This window comes from Heteronotia binoei, chromosome 15 (genome assembly GCF_032191835.1).
Source record: "Heteronotia binoei isolate CCM8104 ecotype False Entrance Well chromosome 15, APGP_CSIRO_Hbin_v1, whole genome shotgun sequence".
Lineage (NCBI taxonomy): Eukaryota > Metazoa > Chordata > Lepidosauria > Squamata > Gekkonidae > Heteronotia > Heteronotia binoei.
The window spans coordinates 61,902,755-61,929,408 of record NC_083237.1 but is presented as its reverse complement, the minus strand read 5'-3'; the positions used below and the strand labels follow the sequence as shown (position 1 = coordinate 61,929,408).

The 26,654-nt window shown below is 48.9% G+C and overlaps 2 protein-coding genes across 2 annotated transcripts in view; both read right to left on the bottom strand.

The window, feature by feature from the left end:
• CNP (2',3'-cyclic nucleotide 3' phosphodiesterase) overlaps positions 1-19,528 on the bottom strand; it is a 29,303-nt gene extending 9,775 nt beyond the window's left edge. Inside the window, exon 1 of the mRNA XM_060254614.1 lies at positions 19,419-19,528. Within this exon, the coding sequence (XP_060110597.1) occupies positions 19,419-19,421 (3 nt within the window). The 5' untranslated portion in view covers positions 19,422-19,528. The remainder of the gene's footprint in view (positions 1-19,418) is intronic.
• A 3,304-nt stretch (positions 19,529-22,832) lies between these two features.
• The window catches only part of ODAD4 (outer dynein arm docking complex subunit 4), a 35,034-nt gene continuing 31,212 nt past the window's right edge, over positions 22,833-26,654 (bottom strand). Inside the window, exon 12 of the mRNA XM_060255669.1 lies at positions 22,833-23,424. Within this exon, the coding sequence (XP_060111652.1) occupies positions 23,096-23,424 (329 nt within the window). The 3' untranslated portion in view covers positions 22,833-23,095. The remainder of the gene's footprint in view (positions 23,425-26,654) is intronic.

Sequence of the window (26,654 nt, the reverse complement as noted above, 5' to 3'; positions counted from 1 at the left end):
CCTGAAGTTTGGAGCAATGACCAGCTCCATATTTTTAAAACAAAAAATCCCACTCAGGGCTTACCTGTTTGCTGATACAGAGAAGTATATTCTACTCTGTGGCTGCAGCTCAATGGGAAAAACCTCCGTTTGCAGGCTTCCGTTCCTAAGGTTGAGCGTTTAGCAAAGAGGATTTCCTTCTTCCTCTCTGCTCCCTTCCATAAGGGGAAGCAGCTCAGTGGTAGAGCATAGGGTTGCCAATCCCCCCACTCCAGGGTCATCAGAAAGCGGGGGGGGGGGGGGGGTGGTGGAAACGTCTGATGGGCACTCCATTATTTCCTATGGAGACCAATTCCCATAGGGCATAATGGAGAATTTATCTGTGATTGTCTGGGGCTATGGGGGGGGGAGCTGTTTGTTGAGATAGAGGCACCAAATATTCAGTATAGCATCCAGTACCTCTCCTCAAAACACCCTCCAAGTTTCAAAAGGATTGGACCAGGGGGTCCAATTCTATGAGTCCCAAAAGGTGCCCCTATCCTTCATTATTTCTAAATGAAGGGAAGGCATTTAAAAGGTGTGCAGTCCCTTTCAATGGGATGGCCAGAACTCCCTTTGGAGTTCACTTGTGCTTGTCACAACCTGGCTCCATCCACAAAGTCTCCTGGCTCCATCCCCAACGTCCCCAGATAATTCAATATTTCTTGAATTGGACTTGATGATGATGATGAAGATATTGCATTTATATCCCGCCCTCCACTCCGAAGAGTCTCAGAGCGGCTCACAATCTCCTTTCCCTTTCTCCCTCACAACAGACACCCTGTGAGGTAGATGGAGATATTGGATTTATATCCCGCCCTCCACTCCGAAGAGTCTCAGAGCAGCTCACAATCTCCTTTCCCTTCCTCCCCCACAACAGACACCCTGTGAGGTAGATGGAGATATTGGATTTCTATCCCGCCCTCCACTCCGAAGAGTCTCAGAGCGGCTCACAATCTCCTTTCCCTTCCTCCCCCACAACAGACACCCTGTGAGGTAGATGGAGATATTGGATTTCTATCCCGCCCTCCACTCCGAAGAGTCTCAGAACGGCTCACAATCTCCTTTACCTTCCTCCCCCACAACAGACACCCTGTGAGGTAGATGGAGATATTGGATTTCTATCCCGCCCTCCACTCCGAAGAGTCTCAGAGCGGCTCACAATCTCCTTTACCTTCCTCCCCCACAACAGACACCCTGTGAGGTAGATGAAGATACTGGATTTATATCTCGCCCTCCACTCTGAAGAGTCTCAGAGCGGCTCACAATCTCCTTTACCTCCCCCCCCCCCCACAACAGACACCCTGTGAGGTAGATGAAGATATTGGATTTATATCCCGCCCTCCACTCTGAAGAGTCTCAGAGCGGCTCACAATCTCCTTTACCTTCCTCCCCCCCACAACAGACAACCTGTGAGGTAGATGAAGATATTGGATTTATATCCCGCCCTCCACTCCGAAGAGTCTCAGAGCGGCTCACAATCTCCTTTACCTTCCTCCCCCCAACAACAGACACCCTGTGAGGTAGATGGAGATATTGGATTTCTATCCCGCCCTCCACTCCGAAGAGTCTCAGAGCGGCTCACAATCTCCTTTACCTCCCCCCCCCCACAACAGACACCCTGTGAGGTAGATGAAGATATTGGATTTATATCCCGCCCTCCACTCTGAAGAGTCTCAGAGCGGCTCACAATCTCCTTTACCTTCCTCCCCCCCACAACAGACAACCTGTGAGGTAGATGAAGATATTGGATTTATATCCCGCCCTCCACTCCGAAGAGTCTCAGAGCGGCTCACAATCTCCTTTACCTTCCTCCCCCCCACAACAGACAACCTGTGAGGTAGATGAAGATATTGGATTTATATCCCGCCCTCCACTCCGAAGAGTCTCAGAGCGGCTCACAATCTCCTGTACCTTCCTCCCCCCAACAACAGACAACCTGTGAGGTAGATGAAGATATTGGATTTATATCCCGCCCTCCACTCCGAAGAGTCTCAAAGCGGCTTACAATCTCCATTACCTTCCTCCCCCACAACAGACACCCTGTGAGGTAGATGAAGATATTGGATTTATATCCCACCCTCCACTCCGAAGAGTCTCAGAGCGGCTCACAATCTCCTTTACCTTCCTCCCCCACAACAGACACCCTGTGAGGTAGATGAAGATATTGGATTTATATCGTGCCCTCCACTCCAAAGAGTCTCAGAGCGGCTCACAATCTCCTTTACCTTCCTCCCCCACAACAGACACCCTGTGAGGTAGGTGGGGCTGTAGAGGGCTCTTACAGCAGCTGCCCTTTCAAGGACAACTCCTACGAGAGCTATGGCTGACCCAAGGCCATCCCAGCAGGTGCAAGTGAAGGAGTGGGGAATCAAACCCGGTTCTCGCAGATAAGAGTAACCACTGCACCAAACTGGCTTTGAGTCTGAGCTGGCGAGACAGCTGTCACTTTTGCAAGGACTTCTTGGAGGGAGGGTCACCAAAAGGCTTAAGCAAAGTTCTGTCTTTCAAAGGTGCTCCCTTTGGCCAGACTCCTCTGTTGTTTGGTAAGCTGATCGTTTGTTTTTTGGCACCACGGTTTCCCCAAGCAGCCAGTCCGGAGAGATCCGGCAGAGAATGAACTTTTTGCAGGCAGGCCCTTTTCAGCCAGTTAGCAAATTTTTTATTCCAGAAAGATCATTTCAGAGAGCGGCCATGTCGGTTCCTGCTCTCCCCCATTTCTACTGTACTGTGTCTGACGAAGGGAGTTTTGACTCTTGAAAACTTAACATCCCAAAACTCAGCTAGTATCGTAGTGCCCCTGTGTAAGTCAATGGTGTGACCTCATTTGGAGTACAATTCTGGTCACCACACCTCAAAAAAAATCTTATAGCATTGGAAAAGTGCAGAAAAGGGCAGCTAGAATGATTAAAGGGTTGGAAAACACTTTCCCTATGAAGAAAGGTTAAAACGCTTGGGGCTCTTTAGTTTGGAGAAACGTCGACTGCGGGGTGACATGATACAGATTTACAGGATTATTCGTGGGATAGAGAAGGTAGAGAAAGAAGGACTTTTCTCCCTTTCTCACAATACGAGAACTTGTGGGCACTCTATGAAATTGCCGAGTAGTCGGGTTAGAACGGATAAAAGGAAGTCCTTCTTCACCCAAAGGGTGATTAACACATGGAATTCACTGCCACAGGAAGTGGTGGTGGCTGCAAGCATCGACAGCTTCAAGAGGGGATTGGATAAACATCTGGAGCAGAGGTCCATCAATGGCTATTAGCCACAGAGTATTGATGGAACTCTCTGTCTGGGGCAGTGATGCTTTGTATTCTTGGTGCTTGGGGGGGGCACAGTGGGAGGGCTTATAGCCCCATTGATGGACCTCCTGATGGCACCTGGGTTTTTTGGCCACTGTGTGACACAGAGTGTTGGACTAGATGAGCCATTGGCCTGATTAAACATGGCTTCTCTTGTGTTCTTACGTTCTTACTCTTGCCCTGACGTGGATAGCCTAGGCAAGCCCGCTCTCATTTGATCTCTCAAGCTAAGGCAAGGCCAATCTTGGCAAGTACTTGGAAGGGAGACCTCCAAGGAATACCAGGGCTGGGACGCAGAGGCAGGCAAGCAAGCCACCTCTCTGGAACATCCAAGCTCCACTAGGGGTTGCCAGAAGTTACGATGACTTCCAGACATGCATGTCTCTCACACACACAAATACCCACCCACCCACCCCCCACAAAAGAGAAAGAAAATGTACACCTTGAAATTCTTGTTGGCCTCTAAGGTTCGAGTGGACTGTTCTTCCAAAATCTAATCTCCTCTTTCCGTTGTTCCTGGGAGCTCTTTCACTCCTTTTGTCTGTCTTGTGACATTTAGCATCTTGGAAATGTTTGCAGTGAGGCTGCCCTGCCTCAAAAATTTGCTTCTCTTGGGGCCATGACAATTGTTTATACACTCGAGGAATCCAAACATCCCTCCGTCTCACGATATCTCATTTTGCTAGTGCAAGATTTCCCAGCAAGCGGATTCCCTCCCAACGACTGTGATTGTTGCATCTGCTATGTTTTGTAGCCCAGGAGAACTAACAGGGGTGGAATTCTAGCAGGAGCAATTTTGCATACCAGGCCTCACACCCCTGATGTAGCCAATCCTCCAAGAGCTTACAAGGCTCTTTTTTGTAAGCTCTTGGAGGATTAGTTACATCAGGAGTGTGTGGCCTAATATGCAAAGGAGCTTCTGCTAGAATTCCACCCCTGGGACTAAACATCCTGTATATTGGTGGACCATTGAAAGGTCGAGACTGAATCCCACTTTTAAGGTATCTTCAACACATTTTTAGCTCCAAATGGCTTCTTCTTCCAAACAATTTCCCCACTTACCCTTGGCTCATTTCCTCACTCAGGCCAAGTAAATTGTTTTCCTACCAAGATGGATGACAAACAAAGGGAAAAATGAAGATTCCTAACTAATAATGGATTACAAAAATCAAGGGATCGCAAAAAACAAACCAACACCCCAGTGTGTCAGAGATTGCTTCGAGACTTCAGTTAACAATACCAAATGCAGTCTAGTTCTAGGTAGCATATTAAGAGGACAAACAGCACACCATATCGCCACGTGGATGCAGAGAACATAAGAGAAGCCATGTTGGATCAGGTCAGTGGCCCATCCAGTCCAACACTCTGTGTCACAGAAGAACATAAGAGAAGCCATGTTGGATCAGGCCAATGGCCCATCCAGTCCAACACTCTATGTCACATAAGAACATAAGAGAAGCCCTGTTGGATCAGGCCAGTGGCTCATCCAGTCCAACACTCTGTGTCACAGAAGAACATAAGAGAAGCCTTGTTGGATCAGGCCAGTGGCCCATACAGTCCAACACTCTGTGTCACATAAGAACATAAGAGAAGCCACGTTGGATCAGGCCAGTGGCCCATCCAGTCCAACATTCTGTGTCACAAAAGAACATAAGAGAAGCCCTGTTGGATCAGGCCAATGGCCCATCCAGTCCAACACTCTGTGTCACATAAGAACATAAGGGAAGCCATGTTGGATCAGGCCAGTGGCCCATCCAGTCCAACACTCTGTGTCACATAAGAACATAAGAGAAGCCATGTTGGATCAGGCCAATGGCCCATCCAGTCCAACACTCTGTGTCACAGAAGAACATAAGAGAAGCCTTGTTGGATCAGGCCAGTGGCCCATCCAGTCCAACACTCTGTGTCACAGAAGAACATAAGAGAAGCCTTGTTGGATCAGGCCAATGGCCCATCCAGTCCAACACTCTGTGCCACATAAGAACATAAGAGAAGCCATGTTGGATCAGGCCAGTGGCCCATCCAGTCCAACACTCTGTGTCACAGAAGAACATAAGAGAAGCCTTGTTGGATCAGGCCAATGGCCCATCCAGTCCAACACTCTGTGTCACATAAGAACATAAGAGAAGCCATGTTGGATCAGGCCAATGGCCCCTCCAGTCCAACACTCTGTGTCACAGAAGAACATAAGAGAAGCCATGTTGGATCAGGCCAGTGGCCCATCCAGTCCAACACTCTGTGTCACACAGTGGCCAAAAACCAGGTGCGATCAGGAGGTCCACCAGTGGGGCCAGGACACTAGAAGTCCTCAAACTGTTGCCCCTCCCAAGCACCAAAAATACAGAGAAAGTTGGGTGGGTTGAAATGAATGGGTCAAGAGCTAATCACTACTCACATCCTATTGATTCCGGTGAGAGATCAAAAAAATGACTAACTTTGGACTTTTTGCTCCTTGCCTGGTTCAGGGCACAAGGTACGAAGGTGCCAGGTGAGGGATGAAGGGTAGGCGGCTGCTGCATCTCCTGTTTCCCCTTCATACCTGGTGGGTCAACATCTCAGCAGATGAACTCCAACGTAATGCAATTCTGCAGCCTTCACTAGCCCTGACCTGGATGGCTCAGGCTAGCCATGGATGGCCCAGGCAAGCTAAGCAGGGGTCTGCCCTGGTTAGTATTTGAATGGGTGAACTCCAAGGAATACCAGGGTTGTGATGTAGAACGTCTCTTGCCTTGAATACCCTACACAGAGTTGTCTAACATGCAGCCCAGGGGCCGAATCAGGCCTCCGGAGGGCTCTTATCAGGCCCCCGAGAAACTGGCTTCCTTCTTCTCCCTCTCTTTTGCTTCCTTCTGCATCGCAGCTTGCTTTGCTAGGCTTGCTCAATCGCACAGCAGAGCTACAGAGCAAAACCTCTGTTTTTCTCTATTGGCTGAGGCTCCTCTCTTGGGGAGGAAGGCGGGGAGGCAGAGCTTGCTTTGCTAGGATCTTTCAATTGCACAGCAGAGCTACTGAGCCAAGCCTCTTTTCCTTCTATTGGCTGAGGCTCCTCTCCCTCCGAGTGCTAATATTTTAAGTTTTATTTTAAGCTTTTTAAAAAGCAAATCTTTGTGTTTGTCTGGGTCCTTTATAAAGTACCCAGAATTAAACTTTGCTGGTCTTAAAGGTGCCAGTGTCTTAACTCATTAGTTCTAAGTAGATTACTCAAATATTGAAAAACCAGACCCTATTTGAACGGCCTGGATCCCTGAATAACTAGTAACATAAATACACTCAGATCCACTAATGTTTGAATATTGTATTGGCATTCTCTTTAAATATACATTTATGGTAAAAAGGCACTAATTCATTAGGATGGCTGTTTCCTTATATTTTTAAATTAGGCCCTTCCTAACAGACAGATGACTTAAGGTCCAGAGGAGGGTGATGAAGATGGTGAGGAGTCTGGAGACCAAGTCCTATGAGGAAAGGTTGAAGGAGCTGGGGATGTTTAGCCTGGAGAGGAGGTGGCTGAGAGGTGATAGGATCACCATCTTCAAGGACTTGAAGGGCTGTCGTTTGGAGGATGGTGTGGAATTGTTTTCTGTGGCCCCAGAAGGTAGGACCAGAACCAGTGGGTTGAAATTAAATCAAAAGAGTTTCCGGCTCAGCATGAGGAAGAACTTCCTGACAGAGCGGTTCCTCAGTGGAACAGGCTTCCTCGGGAGGTGGTGGGCTCTCCTTCCTTGGAGGTTTTGAAACAGAGGCTAGATGGCCATCTGACAGCAATGAAGATCCTGTGAATTTAGGGAGAGGTGTTTGTGAGTTTCCTGCATTGTGCAGGGGGTTGGACTAGATGCCCCTGGAGGTCCAGTCCAACTCTATGATTCTAAGTGTTTTGGTACAGAATTGGCTGGCTATCCAAATGCAATCATGCCTTTTAAAAGCAGGTCTCTAGTCCTCATGGAGACATCTGGAAGGAGGGAGGCTGAACTGAGCTGCTCTGCCCTTCCCGTATTGTTTGTTTATGGGGGGAGGGGGGGAGGGAGAGGAGGCCAGTGTGGGGCAGAATGGGACAAATTGTTCCATCCAACTTCTCCTCTTAAGACAGTCTTGTGTGGTACTATTGTCTGTGTCTCCTCCCACCCGTTTGGACACAAGCATTTATTATTTTGGATTCACTGCAAAACAATTGATGCTCACAGTGGTGGGTTTCTTTCCCCTCCGCTGTTATCGTTCTTTTGTTTTGCCGTTGTTTCTTTCTGTATTTTTTTTTCTAAGAATGCTATTGTTAACTGCTGCTCCGCAGGCAGCTGTTTTGGTCAAAATAGTGTATCGACCATTAAATTCCCTGGTTCCTGACGCAAGACAAGCGGCCTCTTTTCTGTGCCTTGTAGCGGGATTTTTCTGCCAACCCCCCCCCCCCCCCACACACACACACACACCAGATGAAACAGGAACTTGGCAGACATGTTAGTTGGTACAACTCAAAAACTTGCCTATTTATGCCCGTGGAAGTCGAAGAATCACTTAGAATCATTAAATGGACCAGTGCAATTAAAACTGATTTCAGACCAGCAGATAAAAATGCTCATACACACTTTATAAAAAGCCTGGAAGAAGAATGTAAACTTCCGTGTGCTAAAAGCACACTTCTTCAGATGAGGAATGAGGTACAGCGAGCAGAGCTACATAGAGCTGGTGGGGTTTAGGATGCAAAGTGGCACCAAGTTAAAATCTAATAGCAGAACAGTAAAATCAACACATTCAGAAAACCTTTGATCGGGGTTGCATTAGTGTGAGAAACCAATAAAACAGTAACATATCAGAATGTGAGAATGTCTGTAAATTATTCTATTGCTAATAAGCCTGGGTCAAAATGAGGGCATTTCGTTCCCAGAGGTTTTCCCTGTCCAACTAATAATGTTTTTGTGTTGACATGTGATTAACATGTGGAATTCACTGCCACAGGAGGTGGTGGCGGCCACAAGTATAGCCACCTTCAAGAGGGGTTTAGATAAAAATATGGAGCACAGGTCCATCAGTGGCTATTAGCCACAGTGTGTGTGTTTATATAAAATTTTTTGCCACTGTGTGACACAGAGTGTTGGACTGGATGGGCCGTTGGCCTGATCTAACATGGCTTCTCTTATGTTCTTATGACATAGTGGAAGATGGGTTTAGTATATGTAATGACATACTAAACCCAACTTCCACTATAATTTAATGATTTTTTCCCCCTAATGGCAAACTAGAATGATGTATATAATGTATATATTTATGTTACATGTTATAAGGTAAGTTAGTTGGGCAGAGGAAACCTCTGGGAACGAAATGCCCTCATTTTGACCTCAGGCTCCGAACATGCTCATTTAAAGGGAATCCGGAGCAGGCATTTCCACAGCCTGCCAGTCAGCACACCAGATCCATCAGCGCTGCCTCTTGTGGTTAAAGGCCCAGTTTCGTTCAGTTTGGTTTCAGACTCCGTTTGTTCAGCTGCTGTGAGAGCCCTCTGAGCCCCACCCGCCCCACAGGGTGTCTGTTGCAGGGGGGAGAAGATATAGGAGATTGTGAGCTGCTCTGTGTCTCTGATTCAGAGAGAAGGGCGAGTATAAATCTGCAATCTTCTTCCTCCTCCTCTTCCTTTTCTTCCTCCTCCTCCTCCTTTCTATCAAAAAAGCCTTGAGTTTAAGTAAAGCACACGCAAACCTGCCTCATACTGAATCAGAGTCCATCATGGTCTGTACTGACTACTCAGACACTCTACTAAGGTTGCCAAGCCGGTTTGGTGTGGAGAGCCGGTTTGGTGTAACGGTTAAGTGTGCGGACTCTTATCTGGGAGAACCGGGTTTGATTCCCCACTCCTCCACTTGCACCTGCTGGAATGGCCTTGGGTCAGCCATAGCTACTGCAAGAGTTGTCCTTGAAAGGGCAGCTGCTGTGAGAGCTCTCTCAGCCCCACCCACCTCACAGGGTGTCTGTTGTGGGGAAGGAAGGGAAAGGAGATTGTGAGCCACTCTGAGACTCTTCGGAGTGGAGGGTGGGATATAAATCCAATATCTTCATCTACCTCACAGGGTGTCTGTTGTGGGGGAGGATGGTAAAGCAGATTGTGAGCCGCTCTGAGACTCTTCGGAGTGGAGGGCGGGATAGAAATCCAGTATCTTCCTCTACCTCACAGGGTGTCTGTTGTGGGGGAGGAAGGGAAAGGAGATTGTGAGCCGCTCTGAGACTCTTCGGAGTGGAGGGCGGGATATAAATCCAATATCTTCACCTACCTCACAGGGTGTCTGTTGTGGGGGAGGAAGGGAAAGGAGATTGTGAGCCGCTCTGAGACTCTTCGGAGTGGAGGGCGGGATATAAATCCAATATCTTCACCTACCTCACAGGGTGTCTGTTGTGGGGGAGGAAGGGAAAGGAGATTGTGAGCCGCTCTGAGACTCTTCAGAGTGGAGGGCGGGATATAAATCCAATATCTTCACCTACCTCACAGGGTGTCTGTTGTGGGGGAGGAAGGGAAAGGAGATTGTGAGCCGCTCTGAGACTCTTCGGAGTGGAGGGCGGGATATAAATCCAATATCTTCACCTACCTCACAGGGTGTCTGTTGTGGGGGAGGAAGGGAAAGGAGATTGTGAGCCGCTCTGAGACTCTTCGGAGTGGAGGGCGGGATATAAATCCAATATCTTCATCTACCTCACAGGGTGTCTGTTGTGGGGGAGGATGGCAAAGCAGATTGTGAGCCGCTCTGAGACTCTTCGGAGTGGAGGGCTGGATAGAAATCCAGTGTCTTCATCTACCTCACAGGGTGTCTGTTGTAGGGAGGAAGGGAAAGGAGATTGTGAGCCGCTCTGAGACTCCTTGGAGTGGAGGGCGGGATATAAATCCAATCTCTTCATCTACCTCACAGGGTGTCTGTTGTGGGGGAGGAAGGGAGAGGAGATTGTGAGCCGCTCTGAGACTCTTCGGAGTGGAGGGCGGGATATAAATCCAATATCTTCATCTACCTCACAGGGTGTCTGTTGTAGGGAGGAAGGGAAAGGAGATTGTGAGCCCCTCTGAGACTCTTCGGAGTGGAGGGCGGGATATAAATCCAATATCTTCATCTACCTCACAGGGTGTCTGTTGTGGGGGAGGAAGGGAAAGGAGATTGTGAGCTGCTCTGAGACTCTTCGGAGTGGAGGGCGGGATATAAATCCAATTTTTAAAAAAGCACCGAACTCAGAAAGGGAGAGCAGTGCCAGATTAAGCCCCGTGGAAGCCCCTCATAAATTACCTCAGTGTCTGAGCCCTCGCCCCGCTGCCCATGGCCCCTGCAACAGCCCGCAGGCACCTTCTTAAAAGCCCCTTTTATTAAGATGTGGGGGAGAGGCAGAGAGAGGCAATTGTGGCAATGATGCCAGCAGTAGCCACAGCAGGCAAGTTGGGTAAAGAATGGCTCAGTTGCTGACTGTGTGTACAGGCTGCGAGGGCTGCAAGGAGGGGGGAAACTGTGGGGGCAAGCTGGTCTGGGGCTCCTAAAGGCGTGGGGGCCCACAGGCCAGTGCCTACTTGTTAATCTGGCTCTGAGGGAGAGAAACCGCTAGAACTTGAAGGCACCCTTGAATACTTGACTCGCTGCTTGCCGTCACCCTTGTAGTCTGAGGCAGGTGTGAATGCCCCAGAGAGGAAATCTCTCTGCCTTTGTTTTCTGCCTTTGAGGTTAAGCAGCCGGCTGCCAAGTGGACTCTGGGGCAGAGAGGGGGGGAAAGGATGGATGAATCATTGCGGTGAGGTAATCCACCACAGCGTGCTACCCAATGATTTGCTCCTGGGCTTGGACAGACGGGCTTAGTTCATAAACCGTGTTGCTCTGTTCACAGCTGGAATCGAGAAGATGAGATGGGCTGCAGCGTGACCAAATGGGTTGGTGCTGCTAAGAAGAAGAAAAAAATACCACCCTAGACTCTGAAAGAGTGCTCACAATGCTCACAATCTCCTTTACCTTCCCCTTCACACACAGACACACAACAGACACCCTGTGAGGTAGGTGGGGCTGAAAGGGCTCTCCCAGAAGCATTGGGAAAAGTGCAGAAAAGGGCAGCTAGAACGATTAAAGGGTTGGAAAATACTTTCCCTATAAAGAAAGGTTTCAAGGACAACTCTGAGCGAGCTATGGCTGACCCAGGGCCATTCCAGCAGCTGCAAGTGGAAGAGAGGGGAATCAAACCCGGTTCTCCCAGATACGAGCCCGCACACTTTACTACTACGCCAATCTGGCCGCAGTAGTTACTGCAGACCCTGCCATGCATTAGAACATTTTCACATTTCTTTTTCTACTGATTTAAGAGTTCCAGGGAACTCAAAAACTTGCTGTTTTGTGCAGTTTTGATCGGTCCTAATATATTGTTCCATGCAACCATTGTTTTTGGAATTCTGAATGACATGAACATCCCTTTCAATTGAAATCATGTCTTTTTTCTACAGTAGCCCCAAAAGAAATGCGTATCCAGTCCTTCCTTGCATAAAATGCATCGACCAATCAGTCCCCTCTTCATCAAGGGCTGCAGTGCTGGATAAGAAAGCCACCAGCCTTAACTGTTTTTCTGCCAGCCTGCCGAGACTCCACAATCTGGCAACCAGGCAGAAAAACATTTGTAAAGTGAAAGTGTATTTAACTGTGGTCAGATATCTGCCATTGCCTGCTAGCTACACAAGAGCTTTCAGAGCAGCCAAAGTTTTTGTTCTTCTGGAGGCAGAAAAAATGCCAGAAATGATTAACAGAGATGCGTGGGCGGCAAGTCCTGCTGCGGACTCATTTGCAAGACTATAATTCCGACAGAAGAATTTACAAGTTGGTCACTCTCAACTTTGTGCGTCTCCCTATGCCTCTCCCCTTGATGGGGCTGAAGCACTCAGCCACTCCTGGCCATCTGGAGGCTTCCTGTTGTATCTCTGCATGCGTTACCATTCTTGGCTGGTTTCCTGTCAATCAGGTGGCAGTTCTTCAGGCGGAAGCCCAAATGGTTAGTGGTGCTGACAGCATTTCAGTTTTTGGTCTAAAAGGAAATTATTTACAGAAGTGGCTCTCAAACCGTGGGCTGGGACGTAAAAATGAGCTGTGACTCTCTTGCAGGTGGGTGTCAAGGCTCCCCCCACCCCACCCCCCAAAAAAGAACATGGTGTGCAGGCAAAAGGAGGTATGATGGCAAATTTGGGCTTGGCTCTTAAGTAACGCATGCTCATCGATGCAATATGTTTATAAACGCTAAGCACGAGTAACAGAATATAAGCTTCTTCCCCAGTGTTAATTGATGTGAGATTCTTCTGCCTCCAGAGAGGTGAAATATGGCTCCGGTTTTAACTTTCAAGCTGTCAAAAGTTTGGAAAGTGGTGGGTGAGAGTAAACGTCCCTATAGGCTTAAAGGTAAAGGTAGTCCCCTGTGCAAGTACCGGTCGTTTCCGACTCTGGGGTGATGTCACATCGCAACGTTTTCACGGCAGACTTTTTACAGGGTGGTTTGCCCTTGCCTTCCCCAGTCATCTACACTTTCCCCCCAGCAAGCTGGGGACTCATTTGACCAACCTCGGAAGGATGGAAGGCTGAGTTAACCTCGAGCCGGCTACCTGAACCCAGCTTCCGCCGGGATCGAGCTCGGGCTGTGAGCAGAGCGTTTGACTGCAGTGCTGCAGCTTTACCACTCTGCACCACGGGCTTTAATGTATATATGGACTCAGGCTTGCTCAAGACATCTTATTGACAGAAAGAATCTGAGGTGGGGAAAAGTTGTTGATACTGGAAGGAAAAAACAAGTTGTGAGTCTGCGCTAGAATTCCATGAACATCTGTTTCACACTCCAATGCTAATAAGCCTGCAGGGTGTTGCCAGCAGATGTGAAAACAAGGTAGCGATGCATGGGGTGTGTGTGAGATGTTACAACGGTGTCCTGAATAACAACAGAGTGAAACAGAAGCACATTCTTAGAGTAGCTTCTTTCTCACCTGGAGAGCCAGCTTGGTGTAATGGTTAAGTGCGGACTCTTATCTGGGAGAACCGGGTTTGATTCCCCACTCCTCCACTTGCACCTGCTGGAATGGCCTTGGGTCAGCCAGAGCTCTCTTATCTGGAAGAACCGGGTTTGATTCCCCACTCCTCCACTTGCAGCTGCTGGAATGGCCTTGGGTCAGCCATACCTCTCTTATCTGGAAGAACCGGGTTTGATTCCCCGCTCCTCCACTTGCACCTGCTGGAATGGCCTTGGGTCAGCCATGGCTCTCTTATCTGGAAGAACCGGGTTTGATTCCCCACTCCTCCACTTGCAGTTGCTGGAATGGCCTTGGGTCAGCCATACCTCTCTTATCTGGAAGAACCGGGTTTGATTCCCCACTCCTCCACTTGCAGCTGCTGGAATGGCCTTGGGTCAGCCATACCTCTCTTATCTGGGAGAACTGGGTTTGATTCCCCACTCCTCCACTTGCAGCTGCTGGAATAACCTTGGGTCAGCCATAGCTCTCTTATCTGGAAGAACCGGGTTTGATTCCCCACTCCTCCACATACACTTGCTGGAATGGCCTTGGGTCAGCCATAGCTCTGGGAGAGGTTGTCCTTGAAAGGACAGCTGCTGTGAGAGCCCTCTCAGCCCCACCCACCTCACAGGGTGTCTGTTGTGGGGGAGGAAGGGAAAGGAGATTGTGAGCCGCTCTGAGACTCTTCGGAGTGGAGGGCGGGATATAAATCCAGTATCTTCATCTTCTTCACCTAAGTAATGTGGCTTCTCCAAACACAAGCTGCGCCCCCCCCCAGTAAATTCTCACCCAACTGCACAAGAGATTTTCCTGTCACCTGCACATGTGGTTTTGACATAATTGCTACAGTAAAGCGAATCTCATTAGTAAGCTTAAACACAGGTCCAACACATGTGAAGCTCTATGAAAAGATGATGTTATTGGATTTATACCACACCCTTCACTCTTAATCTCAGAGTCTTAGAGCAGTTTACAATCTCCTTCACCTCCCCACCCCCCACACCACAACAGACACCCTGTAAGATAGATGGGGCTGAGAGAGCTCTCACGGCAGCTGCCCTTTCGAGGACAACTCCTGCGAGCGATGGCTGACCCAAGGCCATTCCAGCAGGTGCAAGTGGAGGAGTGGGGGAATCAAACCTGGTTCTCCCAGATGGGAGTCCGCACACTTCACCACTACACCAAACTGGCTCAGGAGTTCCAAGATGGAACAGGTGTCCCTTACGGAAGGCCAGCGAGCAACCTGAAACAGATCCTGTCTCCTCTCCCAGCAGTCTCAGAGACAGGGTGACAAAAAAAACCCCCTCCTGCTTTCTGAAAGTCAAGACTGGAAGCAAGTTCAGTTTCTTAACAGGACTGCCCTTCTTGCGGAGGGCTTAGAAGCAGAAAGCAGGAGATACCCACTCAGGCAGTTTTCTTAATGGGCGTTCACTTCTGGAGCAGCTGGCTTTCGATGGTGCTCAGAAAGTTCTTCTACGAGAGCTGAAGGGAGGGCAACATCTGCCAGGAGGAGGCGCAGAGGTCGGCAAGCCCTGGGAGAAATTGCTCGAGGCAACTCTCTCTCTCTGCCCAGAGAATGGGAAGAAGGAATGGGGTGGAGAATGTTGGCAAACACCATTCCAAGGAACGCAAGGAGCGATCGCCTCCCTTCCCCAAAAGGAACACATCTTCACTTATACTCTTTTTTTTTTCTAATGGCAAACTAGAATGATGTTTATGTGTGTGTGACATGTTTAAATTAAACCTCTGAGAAACTTATGCCCTCTTTTTAACCCAGAGCTAACATTACAACAGACTGTTAGTTATTGCAGGTTATGACCCCTAACGACATAGACATCAATCTGCTATTCTGATGTATATCGCCTTGTTTTTGTTGTTTTAGCCCAGTCCCAACCTGTGATTCTTTTAATCCGCTAAAAAAACATTTCCATGATTTCGCATGCTGATTCACTGCCCACTTTCTCTATATTAAGGACTGCTTGCCATTCCATCCTATTATCTGATGAAGTGTGCTTCTAGCACACAGAAGCTTAAAGGTCAAGGTAGTCCCCTGTGCAAGCACCAGTCGTTTCCGACTCTGGGGTGACGTTGCTTTCACAACGTTTTCACGGCAGACTTCTTGCAGGGTGGTTTGCCATTGCCTTCCCCAGTCATCTACGCGAAAGCTGACATTCTGAATAAAACTTTGCACATCTTAAAGGTGCCACTGGAACTCCTGCTTTGTTCTACTTATCTTCAGTGTAAGGAAACACCTATTTATTGTCATGTTCTTCCACTTCTAAAGTCCACGCTGCGTCTGCTTTCAGACTTCCCCCTAGGCTGAGTCCGAAGTGCATGAGGTCGATCAGTCAAAGTTGATAACATTTTGCATAGTAGGGGATTTCTCTGCACCTGATCTCAGGAAGGGGAAATCCGGAATGTGTGTGTGTTTGTGTGTCTGAATGACTTCCCCCCTGCGTGTTTGGGGTTTTTTTGTTTTTTTTTTTTTGGGGGGGGGGAATTTCCATTCAGAGTGTATGTGATATTTCAAAGCTATTTTTTTTAACCGGATTCGTTTCCCTCTTAGAAAATCCCTAGGAGCTTAAAGTGGTGTCGATTAGGGTTCAGCCATGTATGAAGCAAAGACCTACCCAGCCAAACATGGCTGGATTAACAATTAGACCAAGCAGGTACTCGCCTATGGGCCCTCGTGCCTTTAGGGGCCCCGGGTTGGCTCCCCCCCTCCCCGTTTTCCCCCCTGCTTGCAGCCCTCCCAGCCTGCATGTGTGCAGCCAGCAACTGAGCAGCTTTTTGCCCGACTTGCCTGGTGAGGCCGCTGCTGGCGTCGTCGCCAAGTTTGCCTTTCTCTGCCTCTCTCCCGCAGCTTTGCCAAAGGGGCTTTTGAGAAGGTGGCTGCAGGTGGTGGGGCAGGCACTCCAACTCTGAGATAATTTGCAAGGGCACCCCCAAGATTTTGGCTGCCTAGGGGCCTCCACACGGTTTAATACGGCCCTGCGAGCCAAACAGAGACCAGCCTGCCTGATACATTCAATTTCTACCAAACCAGCATGATGAGTGCGTTAGGGCAGATGCTCCGATGTTTGAGAGCGCTCATTCCTACGTTTGATGAAGAGTTCCATACGATCCACAACGTTTTACTTACCCACATCGGTCTAAACTAAGCTAAAAAGAAGAGACAATCCTGCTTGTAGCAATAGAACAAAGTCTGAGTCCCGCAGCACCCACGAAGTGTAATTCTGGGTATAAGCTTTCGCGTGCATGCAACAAAGTGCACCCAGCAAGCATAAATGCAAAAGCTTATACCTTTAATCAAACTTTGTTTTATTGCTTCAGACCAGGGGTGGCCAACCTTGCTTAATGTAAAAGCCGCATAGAAGAAACACCAGGTGTTTGAGAGCTGCAAGACGTAAACACCACATGTTTGGGAGCCAGAAGCCAGGCAGACAAAATAGCTGGGAGGAGGGAGGGAGGAAGAAAGAAAGCAACTGTGGTACTTGCTATCAGCTGCTAGGACATTGTATGCGCAGCTTTGGAAGCAAGAAAAAATACCAGAGAAATGGGACTGGCCTATGCAAGTTTTATCGTGGAGTGAAATGGACAAACTAACTAGAACGCTAAGAGACTATGATTTAGAGATATTCAAAAAGGAGTGGAAGAAATTTAAAGGATATATGGAGAAAGAGTGGAATGTAAAAAGACATTGGACAATTTTTTAGCATTAATGAGAGAAAAAAATATATAAATTGAACTCTGATCAGTTATTAGTACCTTTAGTATTGAACTTGAATCTATAACTTCGGGGAAGTCAACACTGGAGGGAGGGGGGATTGAAATACCATATGGGTTAGTACTGAAAATTTATAATTAAGATTTGTAACCATATGTTATCAATAAATTGTTAAAACACAAGAAAGAAAGCAACTTTAACTCTAAATGTTTCTCCAAACCGCCGGCTGGCATCGCTTGGCGAAATGATTTCAAGAGAGAAATGCCTTCTCCAAGCCAGCCAACGGGGGCAGTGGGGGCTTCAAGAGCCACACGATATGTGTGGAAGAGCCACAAGTGGCTCCCGAGCCACTGTTTGGCCACCCCTGCTTCAGACCAACATGGTTCCCCACCTGGGGCATTTACTGCGAAGCTGCCAAAGGAAACTGTGCAGGCGATTTTGCAATATGGGTACACCCTCTGAGAAGAGAACACGCCCCGCCCTGGCCAAAAAATCTTCCAGAAGTGGGACGGGGAGGCAAAACCCCCACCACAAGCCCTTCTCTCCACAATGCAGATAGACCCAGGTAGGCAGCTGAGTCTGAAGCAGTAGAACAAAGCAGGAGTCAAGTATCACCTTTAAGACCAACAAGCTTTTATTCAGAATGTCGGCTTTCGTGCGCATGCATTAGCGTGGGAAACCAACAAAAACAGTAACAGGTCGGAATGTGAGAATGTCTGTTAATTATTCTATTGCTAATGCAACCCGGATCTAAATTTGTTAAATTTTTCTATTCCGCTATTATTGGATTTTAAACTTTGTACCACTTTGCATCCGAAGCCCCACCAGCTCTATGCAGCTCTGCTCACTGTACCTCATTCCTCGTCCGAAGAAGTGGGCCTGCACACCATAGCTTACATGCTGAATAAAAACTTCGTTGGTCTTAAAGGTGCTCCTGCACTCCAGCTTTGAATGAAAGTTTGTTGGTCTCAAAGGGAGAGCCAGTTTGGTGTAGTGGTGAAGTGTGTGGATTCTTGTCTGGGAGAACCGGGTTTGGTTCCCCACTCCTCCACTTGCACCTGCTAGCATGGCCTTGGGTCAGCCATAGCTCTGGCAGAGGTTGTCCTTGAAAGGGCAGCTTCTGGGAGAGCTCTATCAGCCCCACCCACCTCACAGGGTGTCTGTTGTGGGGGAGGAAGGGAAAAGAGATTGTGAGCCGCTCTGAAACTCTTCGGAGTGGAGGGTGGGATGTAAGTCCAATATCATCATCTTCTTCATTAGGGGAGGGCGGGATATAAGCCTGATAAAATAAATAATTCCCCACTCCTCCACATTTACCTGCTGATTTGACTTGAGTCAGTCACAAGTTCTCACAGAGCTGTTCCTCTCAAGAGCAGTTTCTGTCAGAGCTCTCTCAGCCCCCCCACCTCACAGGGTGTCTGTTGTGGGGGACGAAGGGAAAGGAGATTGTGAGCCACTCTGAGACTCTTCCGAGTGGAGGGCGGGATATAAATCCAACATCTACCTCACAGGGTGTCTGTTGTGGGGGAGGAAGGGAAAGGAGATTGTGAGCCGCTCTGAAACTCTTCGGAGTGGAGGGTGGGATATAAGTCCAATATCTTCTTCTTCTTCATTAGGGGAGGGCGGGATTTAAGCCTGATAAAATAAATAATTCCCCACTCCTCCACATTTACCTGCTGATTTGACTTGAGTCAGCCACAAGTTCTCACAGAGCTGTTCCTCTCAAGAGCAGTTTCTGTCAGAGCTCTCTCAGCCCCACCCACCTCACAGGGTGTCTGTTGTGGGGGAGGAAGGGAAAGGAGATTGTGAGCCGCTCTGAGACTCTTCGGAGTGGAGGGCGGGATATAAATCCAATATCTTCATCTACCTCACAGGGTGTCTGTTGTGGGGGAGGAAGGTAAAGGAGATTGTGAGCCGCTCTGAGACTCTTCGGAGTGGAGGGCGGGATATAAATCCAATATCTTCATCTACCTCACAGGGTGTCTGTTATGGGGGAGGAAGGGAAAGGAGTTTGTGAGCCGCTCTGAGACTCTTCGGAGTGGAGGGCGGGATATAAATCCAATATCTTCATCTATCTCACAGGGTGTCTGTTATGGGGGAGGAAGGGAAAGGAGTTTGTGAGCCGCTCTGAGACTCTTCGGAGTGGAGGGCGGGATATAAATCCAATATCATCATCATCATCAAGGTGCAACTGCACTCCTGCTTTGTTCTGCTCCAGCATGCACACAACACAGCCTTTTGCAGCTGGCCAAGTCTTCCCGTCCTTCTTTCCCAAGCAAGCCCCCCCAAAAGTGCTTTTCTCGCCCCCGCAGCCCAGAAGCAACCCCCCTTGCGCATGCACCTGCAAAGGTAGACCCCGCTATTAACCCTTGGCGGCAGCAGCAGGACTCACCATGGCAGCGCCACCGAGCAGAGCGGGCGGACGCAGCGGAATCGACGCCTCGGGCAGCTGCAGCAGCCTCCTCCTTTCGCTCCACGCCGGGCTGCCCGGAGCTCGCGCGCGCCCCCTTTTGAGACGCGCCGCAGCCCGGGAGGGAGGGAGGGGCGGGGCGGTGGGCGGGGCGAGCGGCCACGCCCCTCCCGTCCCTGCCTGGTACTGCCGCTGCTGGAGGGTCTCCCACACGCGTGCGTGGAAGGGGGGGGCAGGCCGGGAGCGTCGCTCGGCTGCCGCCCAGAGGCCGCGAGGAATAGTGCGCGTCTTTCTTGAGTGTGTAGTTAGGTTCGCTGTAAGAAATTTAAGGGGTGTGGCCTAACATGCAAATGAGTTCCTGCTCGGCTTTTTTTAACACAAGAAGTCCTGGTGAGGGTGCCAACCTCCAGGTAGGACCTGGAGATTCCCCCAGTGATTATAATTCAGCTCCAGGGCTACAGAGTTCAGTTTCCCTGAAGGAAAATGGGTGCTTTGCAGGCAGAGATGCCAGTCCTCGGGTGGGGAAGTTAAACACAACAGGAAACCACAGTGTACAGATCGCTGAAATTTACAAAATACAAGATTTATATTACTTTATATTGCCGGCGCAAGACACCCGGATACGGCAGGAGTTGGCACCAATCATTTTCAGCGTCCGGGATTGGACTTTCACTTTAAATACTGACACTGAATTTGAATCAAGTAATATAAATCTTGTATTTTGTGAAGGTTTATGATTATAATGAGTAATGCATAAGGAAAGTTTGTGTAGTGTGATTATTTGAAGTGCTTAGTACACAGTGGGTTCTGTGATTTATGTGTATGCCTCTATTGGACATATGAAGCTGCCTTCTACTGAATCAGACCTTTGGTCCATCAAAGTCAGTATTGTCTTCTCAGACTGGCAGCGGCTCTCCAGGGTCTCAAGTGGAGGTTTTTCACACCTATTTTCTTGGACCCTTTTTTGGAGATGCCAGGGATTGAACCTGGGACCTTCTGCTTCCCAAGCAGATGCTCTACCCCTGAGCCACAGCCCCATTCATGGCTCTCCAGGGTCTCCAGCTGAGGTTTTTCACACCTATTTGCCTGGACCCTTTTTGGGAGATGCCAGGGATTGAACCTGGGACCTTCTGCTTCCCAAGCAGATGCTCTACCACTGAGCCACCATCCCTTCCCTTAGACATATGAAGCTGCCTTATCCTGAATCAGACCCTCAGTCCATCACAGTCTTGTCTACTCAGACTGACAGAGGCTCTCCAGGGACTAAAGTGGAGGATTTTCCCACCTACTTTCCTGGACCCTTTTTAGTTGGAGATGCCGGGGATTGAACTTGGGACCTTCTGCTTCCCAAGCAGATGCTCTACCACTGAGCCACCGTCCCTCCCCAATTTCCGCAATCCTCAGGTGAGGGCAGGGAATCCCCTGCTTTGGAGTCCCCCCCCCCAACTTCAGGGTCATCAGAAAGCAGGGGGGAGGGAGGGAAATGTCTGCTGGGCACTCCATTATTCCCTATGGAGACCCAATTCCCATGGGGTATAATGATGAGTTGATCTGTGGGGGCTGTTTTTTTGATGTAGCGGCACTAAAATTGCTGCATAGCATTTGGTGCCTCTCCAGGATTCTCAAATCCTGAAAATTATTATCTTGGGAGAGAAACAGGCAGCGTTAAAAAGAATTAATCCCTCAACAAAGCTATGAAATCCTAAGTAGAGAATGGTGCACTGCATCTGGAGGCCAATTCATGCATGCCGTCCATTCCGCTCTTGCATTTCTGTATGGATGCAATTGCTTGACTCACCCCCCAAAAGAAACAAATTTGACAAAAAAGAGACCTACGCCTAGACTGCTGAGTACTTCTTCACCCAAAGGGTGAGGAACACATGGAATTCACTGCCACGGGAGATGGTGGCAGCTACAAGCATAGACAGCTTCAAGAGGGGATTGGATAAGCATATGGAGCAGAGGTCCATCAGTGGCTATTAGCCGCAGCTTATTGTTGGAACTCTCTGTATGGGGCAAGTGATGCTCTGTATTCTTGGGGGGGCACAGTGGGAAGGCTTCTAGTGTCCTGGCCCCACTGATGGACCTCCTGATAGCACCTGGGGAGTTTTTTGGCCACTGTGTGACACAGAGTGTCCGAATGGATAGGCCATTGCCCTAAACCAACATGGCTTTACTAGCAATAGAATAATTAACAGACATTCTCACATTCTGACATGTTACGGTTTTATTGGTTTCCCACACTCGTGCTACCTAAAGGCTTTCTCAATTTGTTAATTTTACTAACCTGCCATTGGATTTTTAACTTTGTACCACTTTGCATTCTAAGCCCCACCAGCTCTATGTGGTTCTGCTCACTGTACCTCATTCCTCGTCTGAAGAAGTGTGCTTAGGGCACACGAAAGCTGGCGTTCTGAACAAAACTTTGTTGGTCTTACAGGTGATGCTTGACTCCTGCTTTGTTCTACTGCTTCAGACCAAAACGGCCGCCCGCCGGGATCTATCACGTTCTTAGAGATATATGTATATGCCATCACTGAGATCTCAAACACCTTTTCCACCTGCAGTTTCTTCCACAAGGGCAACAGGAAGCTTCACTGTGACCTGGGTGGACCAGCCTCTTCCTACTGGGAAACTCATGTTCCGAAATATAAATTTAGCCATCAAAACTCTACAAAGCCCTTGCTTAAGAGTTTTTAAATTACGTACTTCCAGGCCTCAGATTCGGCAGGAGCTCACAGGAGCGCAGCTCCTGAACCTTTCTGAGGGTTCCCCCTCTTCCTCCCAACCTACCTTGTCCATTGAATAGTAGGTGCAGCTGCATAACGATCCCTGGATTAGGAGAGCGGGCAGCCAGCCATCCACCAGGGGCTTTGCCACACCCCCAGAAGCCCTCATTAACCCCTGGAGAGGCCCACGCCACCCTTTCTCCACTTCTTATGTGATTCTGGGGAGCAGGTGGCTTGCTGGCCTTTTGATTGGGGGGGGGGTGGCTCAGGAGAGCCCCAGACAAGCAAGGCCTGCTTGGGCTGGCTGGATCGCTAGCCAGCCCAAGCAGGCCTCACTTGCCTGGGGCTCTCCTTTCTTGCATCGGGTTGCTTTTGGCTGTGTGGGGGGCATATGTTAGTGTGTTATGCTAATGAGCTCCGCCACCTATTTTTTTTTTACACAATGACCCCTGCGTACTTCCCATCCTTAAATGAAAGGCAGGATGGTCTGGCTGCATGGGTGAGTGAATCTTGGAGCCCAAGGCAGAAACAAGACAGAGTTCATTGCTCCTCTGATATAAATCAAGGCCTGTAAATAATTTGGAAATCCCTTCTATCCACTCACTGGCAAGCGAGCTGAACCTTAATCGATCTGGCAGGTCGGCGGCAGGGAAAAGGACATCGTACAATAGATCAAGAAAGATCTTTAATAGTTCCTTTTATCTGACCGCTTAGACAAACGAAAGAGTTCGCAGACATCTTACCTGAAGTTACAGAATTCCCTACGCTCTTGGGATCTACTTAGAACATATCCCCAAAAAGCCAAAAGGTTGGGGTTTTTTGGAAAGGTCTGAAAAGCACCAGGCGCGGCTCATGGATAAAAGTATTATTAGAGGAAACTGGCCAACCCCTGAACAGAGATTCATCCCAGGCAAGAGTTCCCAAAGTGTCTTATCCTGGAATGTCACCGCTCAGCTCTTCGGAGTCCTTCTCCTTCTCTGCTTCTTCTGTTCTTTCCGGCTGTCCCCCAGCTTCCCCTTCCTCCTGCTTGGCTTCTCTCTCCACATCTTCCATGTCTCCCTCCTCAGACCTGCCTTGCTCTGCTCCCTCTCGGCCAGCTACCTGGTTTTCATCTTGGGCTGCAGTCTTCTCAGCCGCCTCCTCATCTCGCTTTCCTACCGTGGCCTCCCACTCACGGCTACCTTCTTCTTCTGCAGCCTTCTGTCCAATGTTTTCCTTGCTGCCTTCCTCCTCCTCCTCCTCTCCTTCATCTTCCAACTCTGGAAAGGAAAGGGAAGTTCAGATGAGAAGAAGAAGACGATGGTGATGATATTGGATTTACATTCCATCCTCCGCTCCGAATCTCAGAGTCTTAGAGCGGCTTACAATCTCCTTTACCTTCCCCCCTCACAACAGCCACCCCGTGAGAGCTCTCACAGCAGCTGCCCTTTTAAGGACAACCTCTGCAAAAGCTATGGCTGACCTGAGGCTATTCCAGCAGGTGCAAGTGGAGGAGTGGGGAATCAAACCCGGTTCTCCCAGATAAGAGAGCCATGGCTGACCCAAGGCCATTCCAGCAGGTGCAAGTGGAGGAGTGGGGAATCAAACCCGGTTCTCCCAGATAAGAGAGCTCTGGCTGACCCAAGGCCATTCCAGCAGGTGCAAGTGGAGGAGTGGGGAATCAAACCCGGTTCTCCCAGATAAGAGAGCTCTGGCTGACCCAAGGCCATTCCAGCAGGTGCAAGTGGAGGAGTGGGGAATCAAACCCGGTTCTCCCAGATAAGAGAGCTCTGGCTGACCCAAGGCCATTCCAGCAGGTGCAAGTGGAGGAGTGGGGAATCAAACCCGGTTCTCCCATCTAAGAGAGCTATGGCTGACCCAAGACCATTCCAGCAGGTGCAAGTGGAGGAGTGGGGAATCAAACCCGGTTCTCCCAGATAAGAGAGCTCTGGCTGACCCAAGGCCATTCCAGCAGGTGCAAGTGGAGGAGTGGGGAATCAAACCCGGTTCTCCCAGATAAGAGAGCCATGGCTGACCCAAGGCCATTCCAGCAGCTGCAAGTGGAGGACTGGGGAATCAAACCCGGTTCTCCCAGATAATTTTATACTTATACTCCACTTTGGGTATCTCCGGTAGAAATGGTCCTGCATCCAAACTTATACGATTGGTGAAGCTCTTACAATTATGGCATGTTGCTGGATACTGGAAATAACTTAAAATTAGATGGCAACATAATATCAGATTGGTGGGTCTAGGGTCAAGTTAAAACAAGATACCAATCTGATAAAGAATTAGGCTTTCCCAAAAATCTGGAATTAAATGAATTTGATAAGCTGATCCAGGACTCCCAAAAACTCGTTTCGAAAATTTATAATTGGTTACTACAGATTAAGATGCAAAGTGAAACTGTAAAAGAAAGCTGGATAAAATGGTTAGAGGATTTCAGATACACTATTGATTTGGCAGAATGGGAAAAGGTTTGGGAACAAAATATAAAACTGGCTAAATCATTGGTTTTTAAGGAAAACTTATATAAAATGATGTACCGATGGTATTTGACCCCGGAAAGATTGGCTAAAATATATCCAAGTTATACAAACAAATGTTGGAAATGTAGGAAAGTTAAGGGGACGCTTTATCATATTTGGTGGAAATGTGAAAGTGCGGGGGATTTTTTTTTTTAGGTCGCGGGGCTTTTAAAACATTAGGGTGCCCCCTGGATTTTTTTTTTTAAAACCCAGAACTAAAAAGTTACCTTTTTCGCACACAGCTCACCTCGCAGTCACAATCCTGTTCCCTCCGCAGCGTCTGTCGGATTTCCCGCCATCTGCGCCAGAGTTACATGAAGTGCCGCGGCTTTCGCGTAGCAAACGTAAACTGGGTTTTAGCAGTTTACGTGTGCTACGCAAAAGCCGTGGCACTTCCTGTAACTTCGGCGCAGATGGTGGGAAATCTGACCAGACGCTGCGGAGGGAACAGGATTGTGACTGCGAGGTGAGCTGTGCGAAAACGGTCCCTGGCTGTGTCCCTGGGTGACTAAGTTCATGGGCAGACTCAGTGCAAGGGGTTGACTTCCCATTAGAGGCTTTCTGCAGAAAGTGTGTGTGTGGGGTCGCCAGTTGGGGGCAGAGAATCCCCCTGGTTTGGAGGCCTTCCCTCCACTTCAGGGTTATCTGAAGGGGGTGGGGGGAGGGGAATGTCTGCTGAGCACTCTATTACAATGGAGAATTGATCTGTGGGTATCTGGGGCTCTGGAGGGGCTGTTTTTTTAGTTAGAGGCACCAAATTTTCAGCACAGCATCTGGGGCCTCTCCTCAAAAGGACCCTCAAGTTTTTTTAAAAAAAATTGGACCAGGGAGTCCCCAAAGAAGGTGCCCCTATCCTCCGTTATTTCCCATGGAAGGAAGAAGAAGATATTGAAGAAGATATTGGATTTATATCCCGCCCTCCACTCCAAAGAGTCTCAGAGCGGCTCACAATCTCCTTTACCTTCCTCCCCCACAACAGATACCCTGTGAGGTAGATGAAGATATTGGATTTATATCCCGCCCTCCACTCCAAAGAGTCTCAGAGCGGCTCACAATCTCCTTTACCTTCCACCCCCACAACAGACACCCTGTGAGGTGGGTGGGGCTGGAGAGGGCTCTCACAGCAGCTGCCCTTTCAAGGACAACCTCTGCCAGAGCTATGGCTGACCCAAGGCCATTCCAGCAGGTGCAAGTGGAGGAGTGGGGAATCAAACCCGGTTCTCCCAGATAAGAGTCCGGACACTTAACCACTACACCAAACTGGCTCTTAAAAGGCTTTTAAAAGGAGTGTGGTCCCCTTAAATGTTTCCCTTTAAATGGGCCCTTTAAATGATTGAACCTTCCGAGTTCAACCATGCTGGTTGCAACCTTGTTCCTGGCTCCACCCCCAAAGTCTCCTGGCTCCACCCCCAAAGTGCCCAGATATTATCCCTGAGTTGGACCTGGCAGCCCTATGTGCGTGCCACAGAAGTGTGGCTTGAAGCCATCTGCTGTGCAAGGCAAGTGGTCTCTGAAAGTGCTCCGGCCGGGAGAGAGGGAGAGGTTTGGTTAAGCCGCTCCCTTGTCCAACCGACTCGAGAATAAGAGGAAAACTAGGAGAATGCTGCCATCTACAGGCAAGCCTTGGTACAGCGCTTCAAGATATCTGTATACCAGGGGTGGCCACACTTGCTTAACTTAAGAGCCGCACGGAATAAATGTCAGACGTTTGAGAGCCGCAAGACATGAACATCAGATGTTTGACAGGAAAGGAAGGAAGGAACACAGACAGACGGGAGGGGAGGGGGACAGAGAGGTGGAAAGAAAGCAACTTTAAATACATTCTCCAAGCTGCTGGCTGGCTTAGCTTGGAGAAGTGATTTAAAAGAGAAATGCCCTCTCCAGCTGGCTGATGGGGCGGTGGGGGCTTCAAGAGCCGCACAATATGTGTGAAAGAGCCACAGTTTGGCCACCCCTGCTATATACTGTTGCAGAGGTCCTCG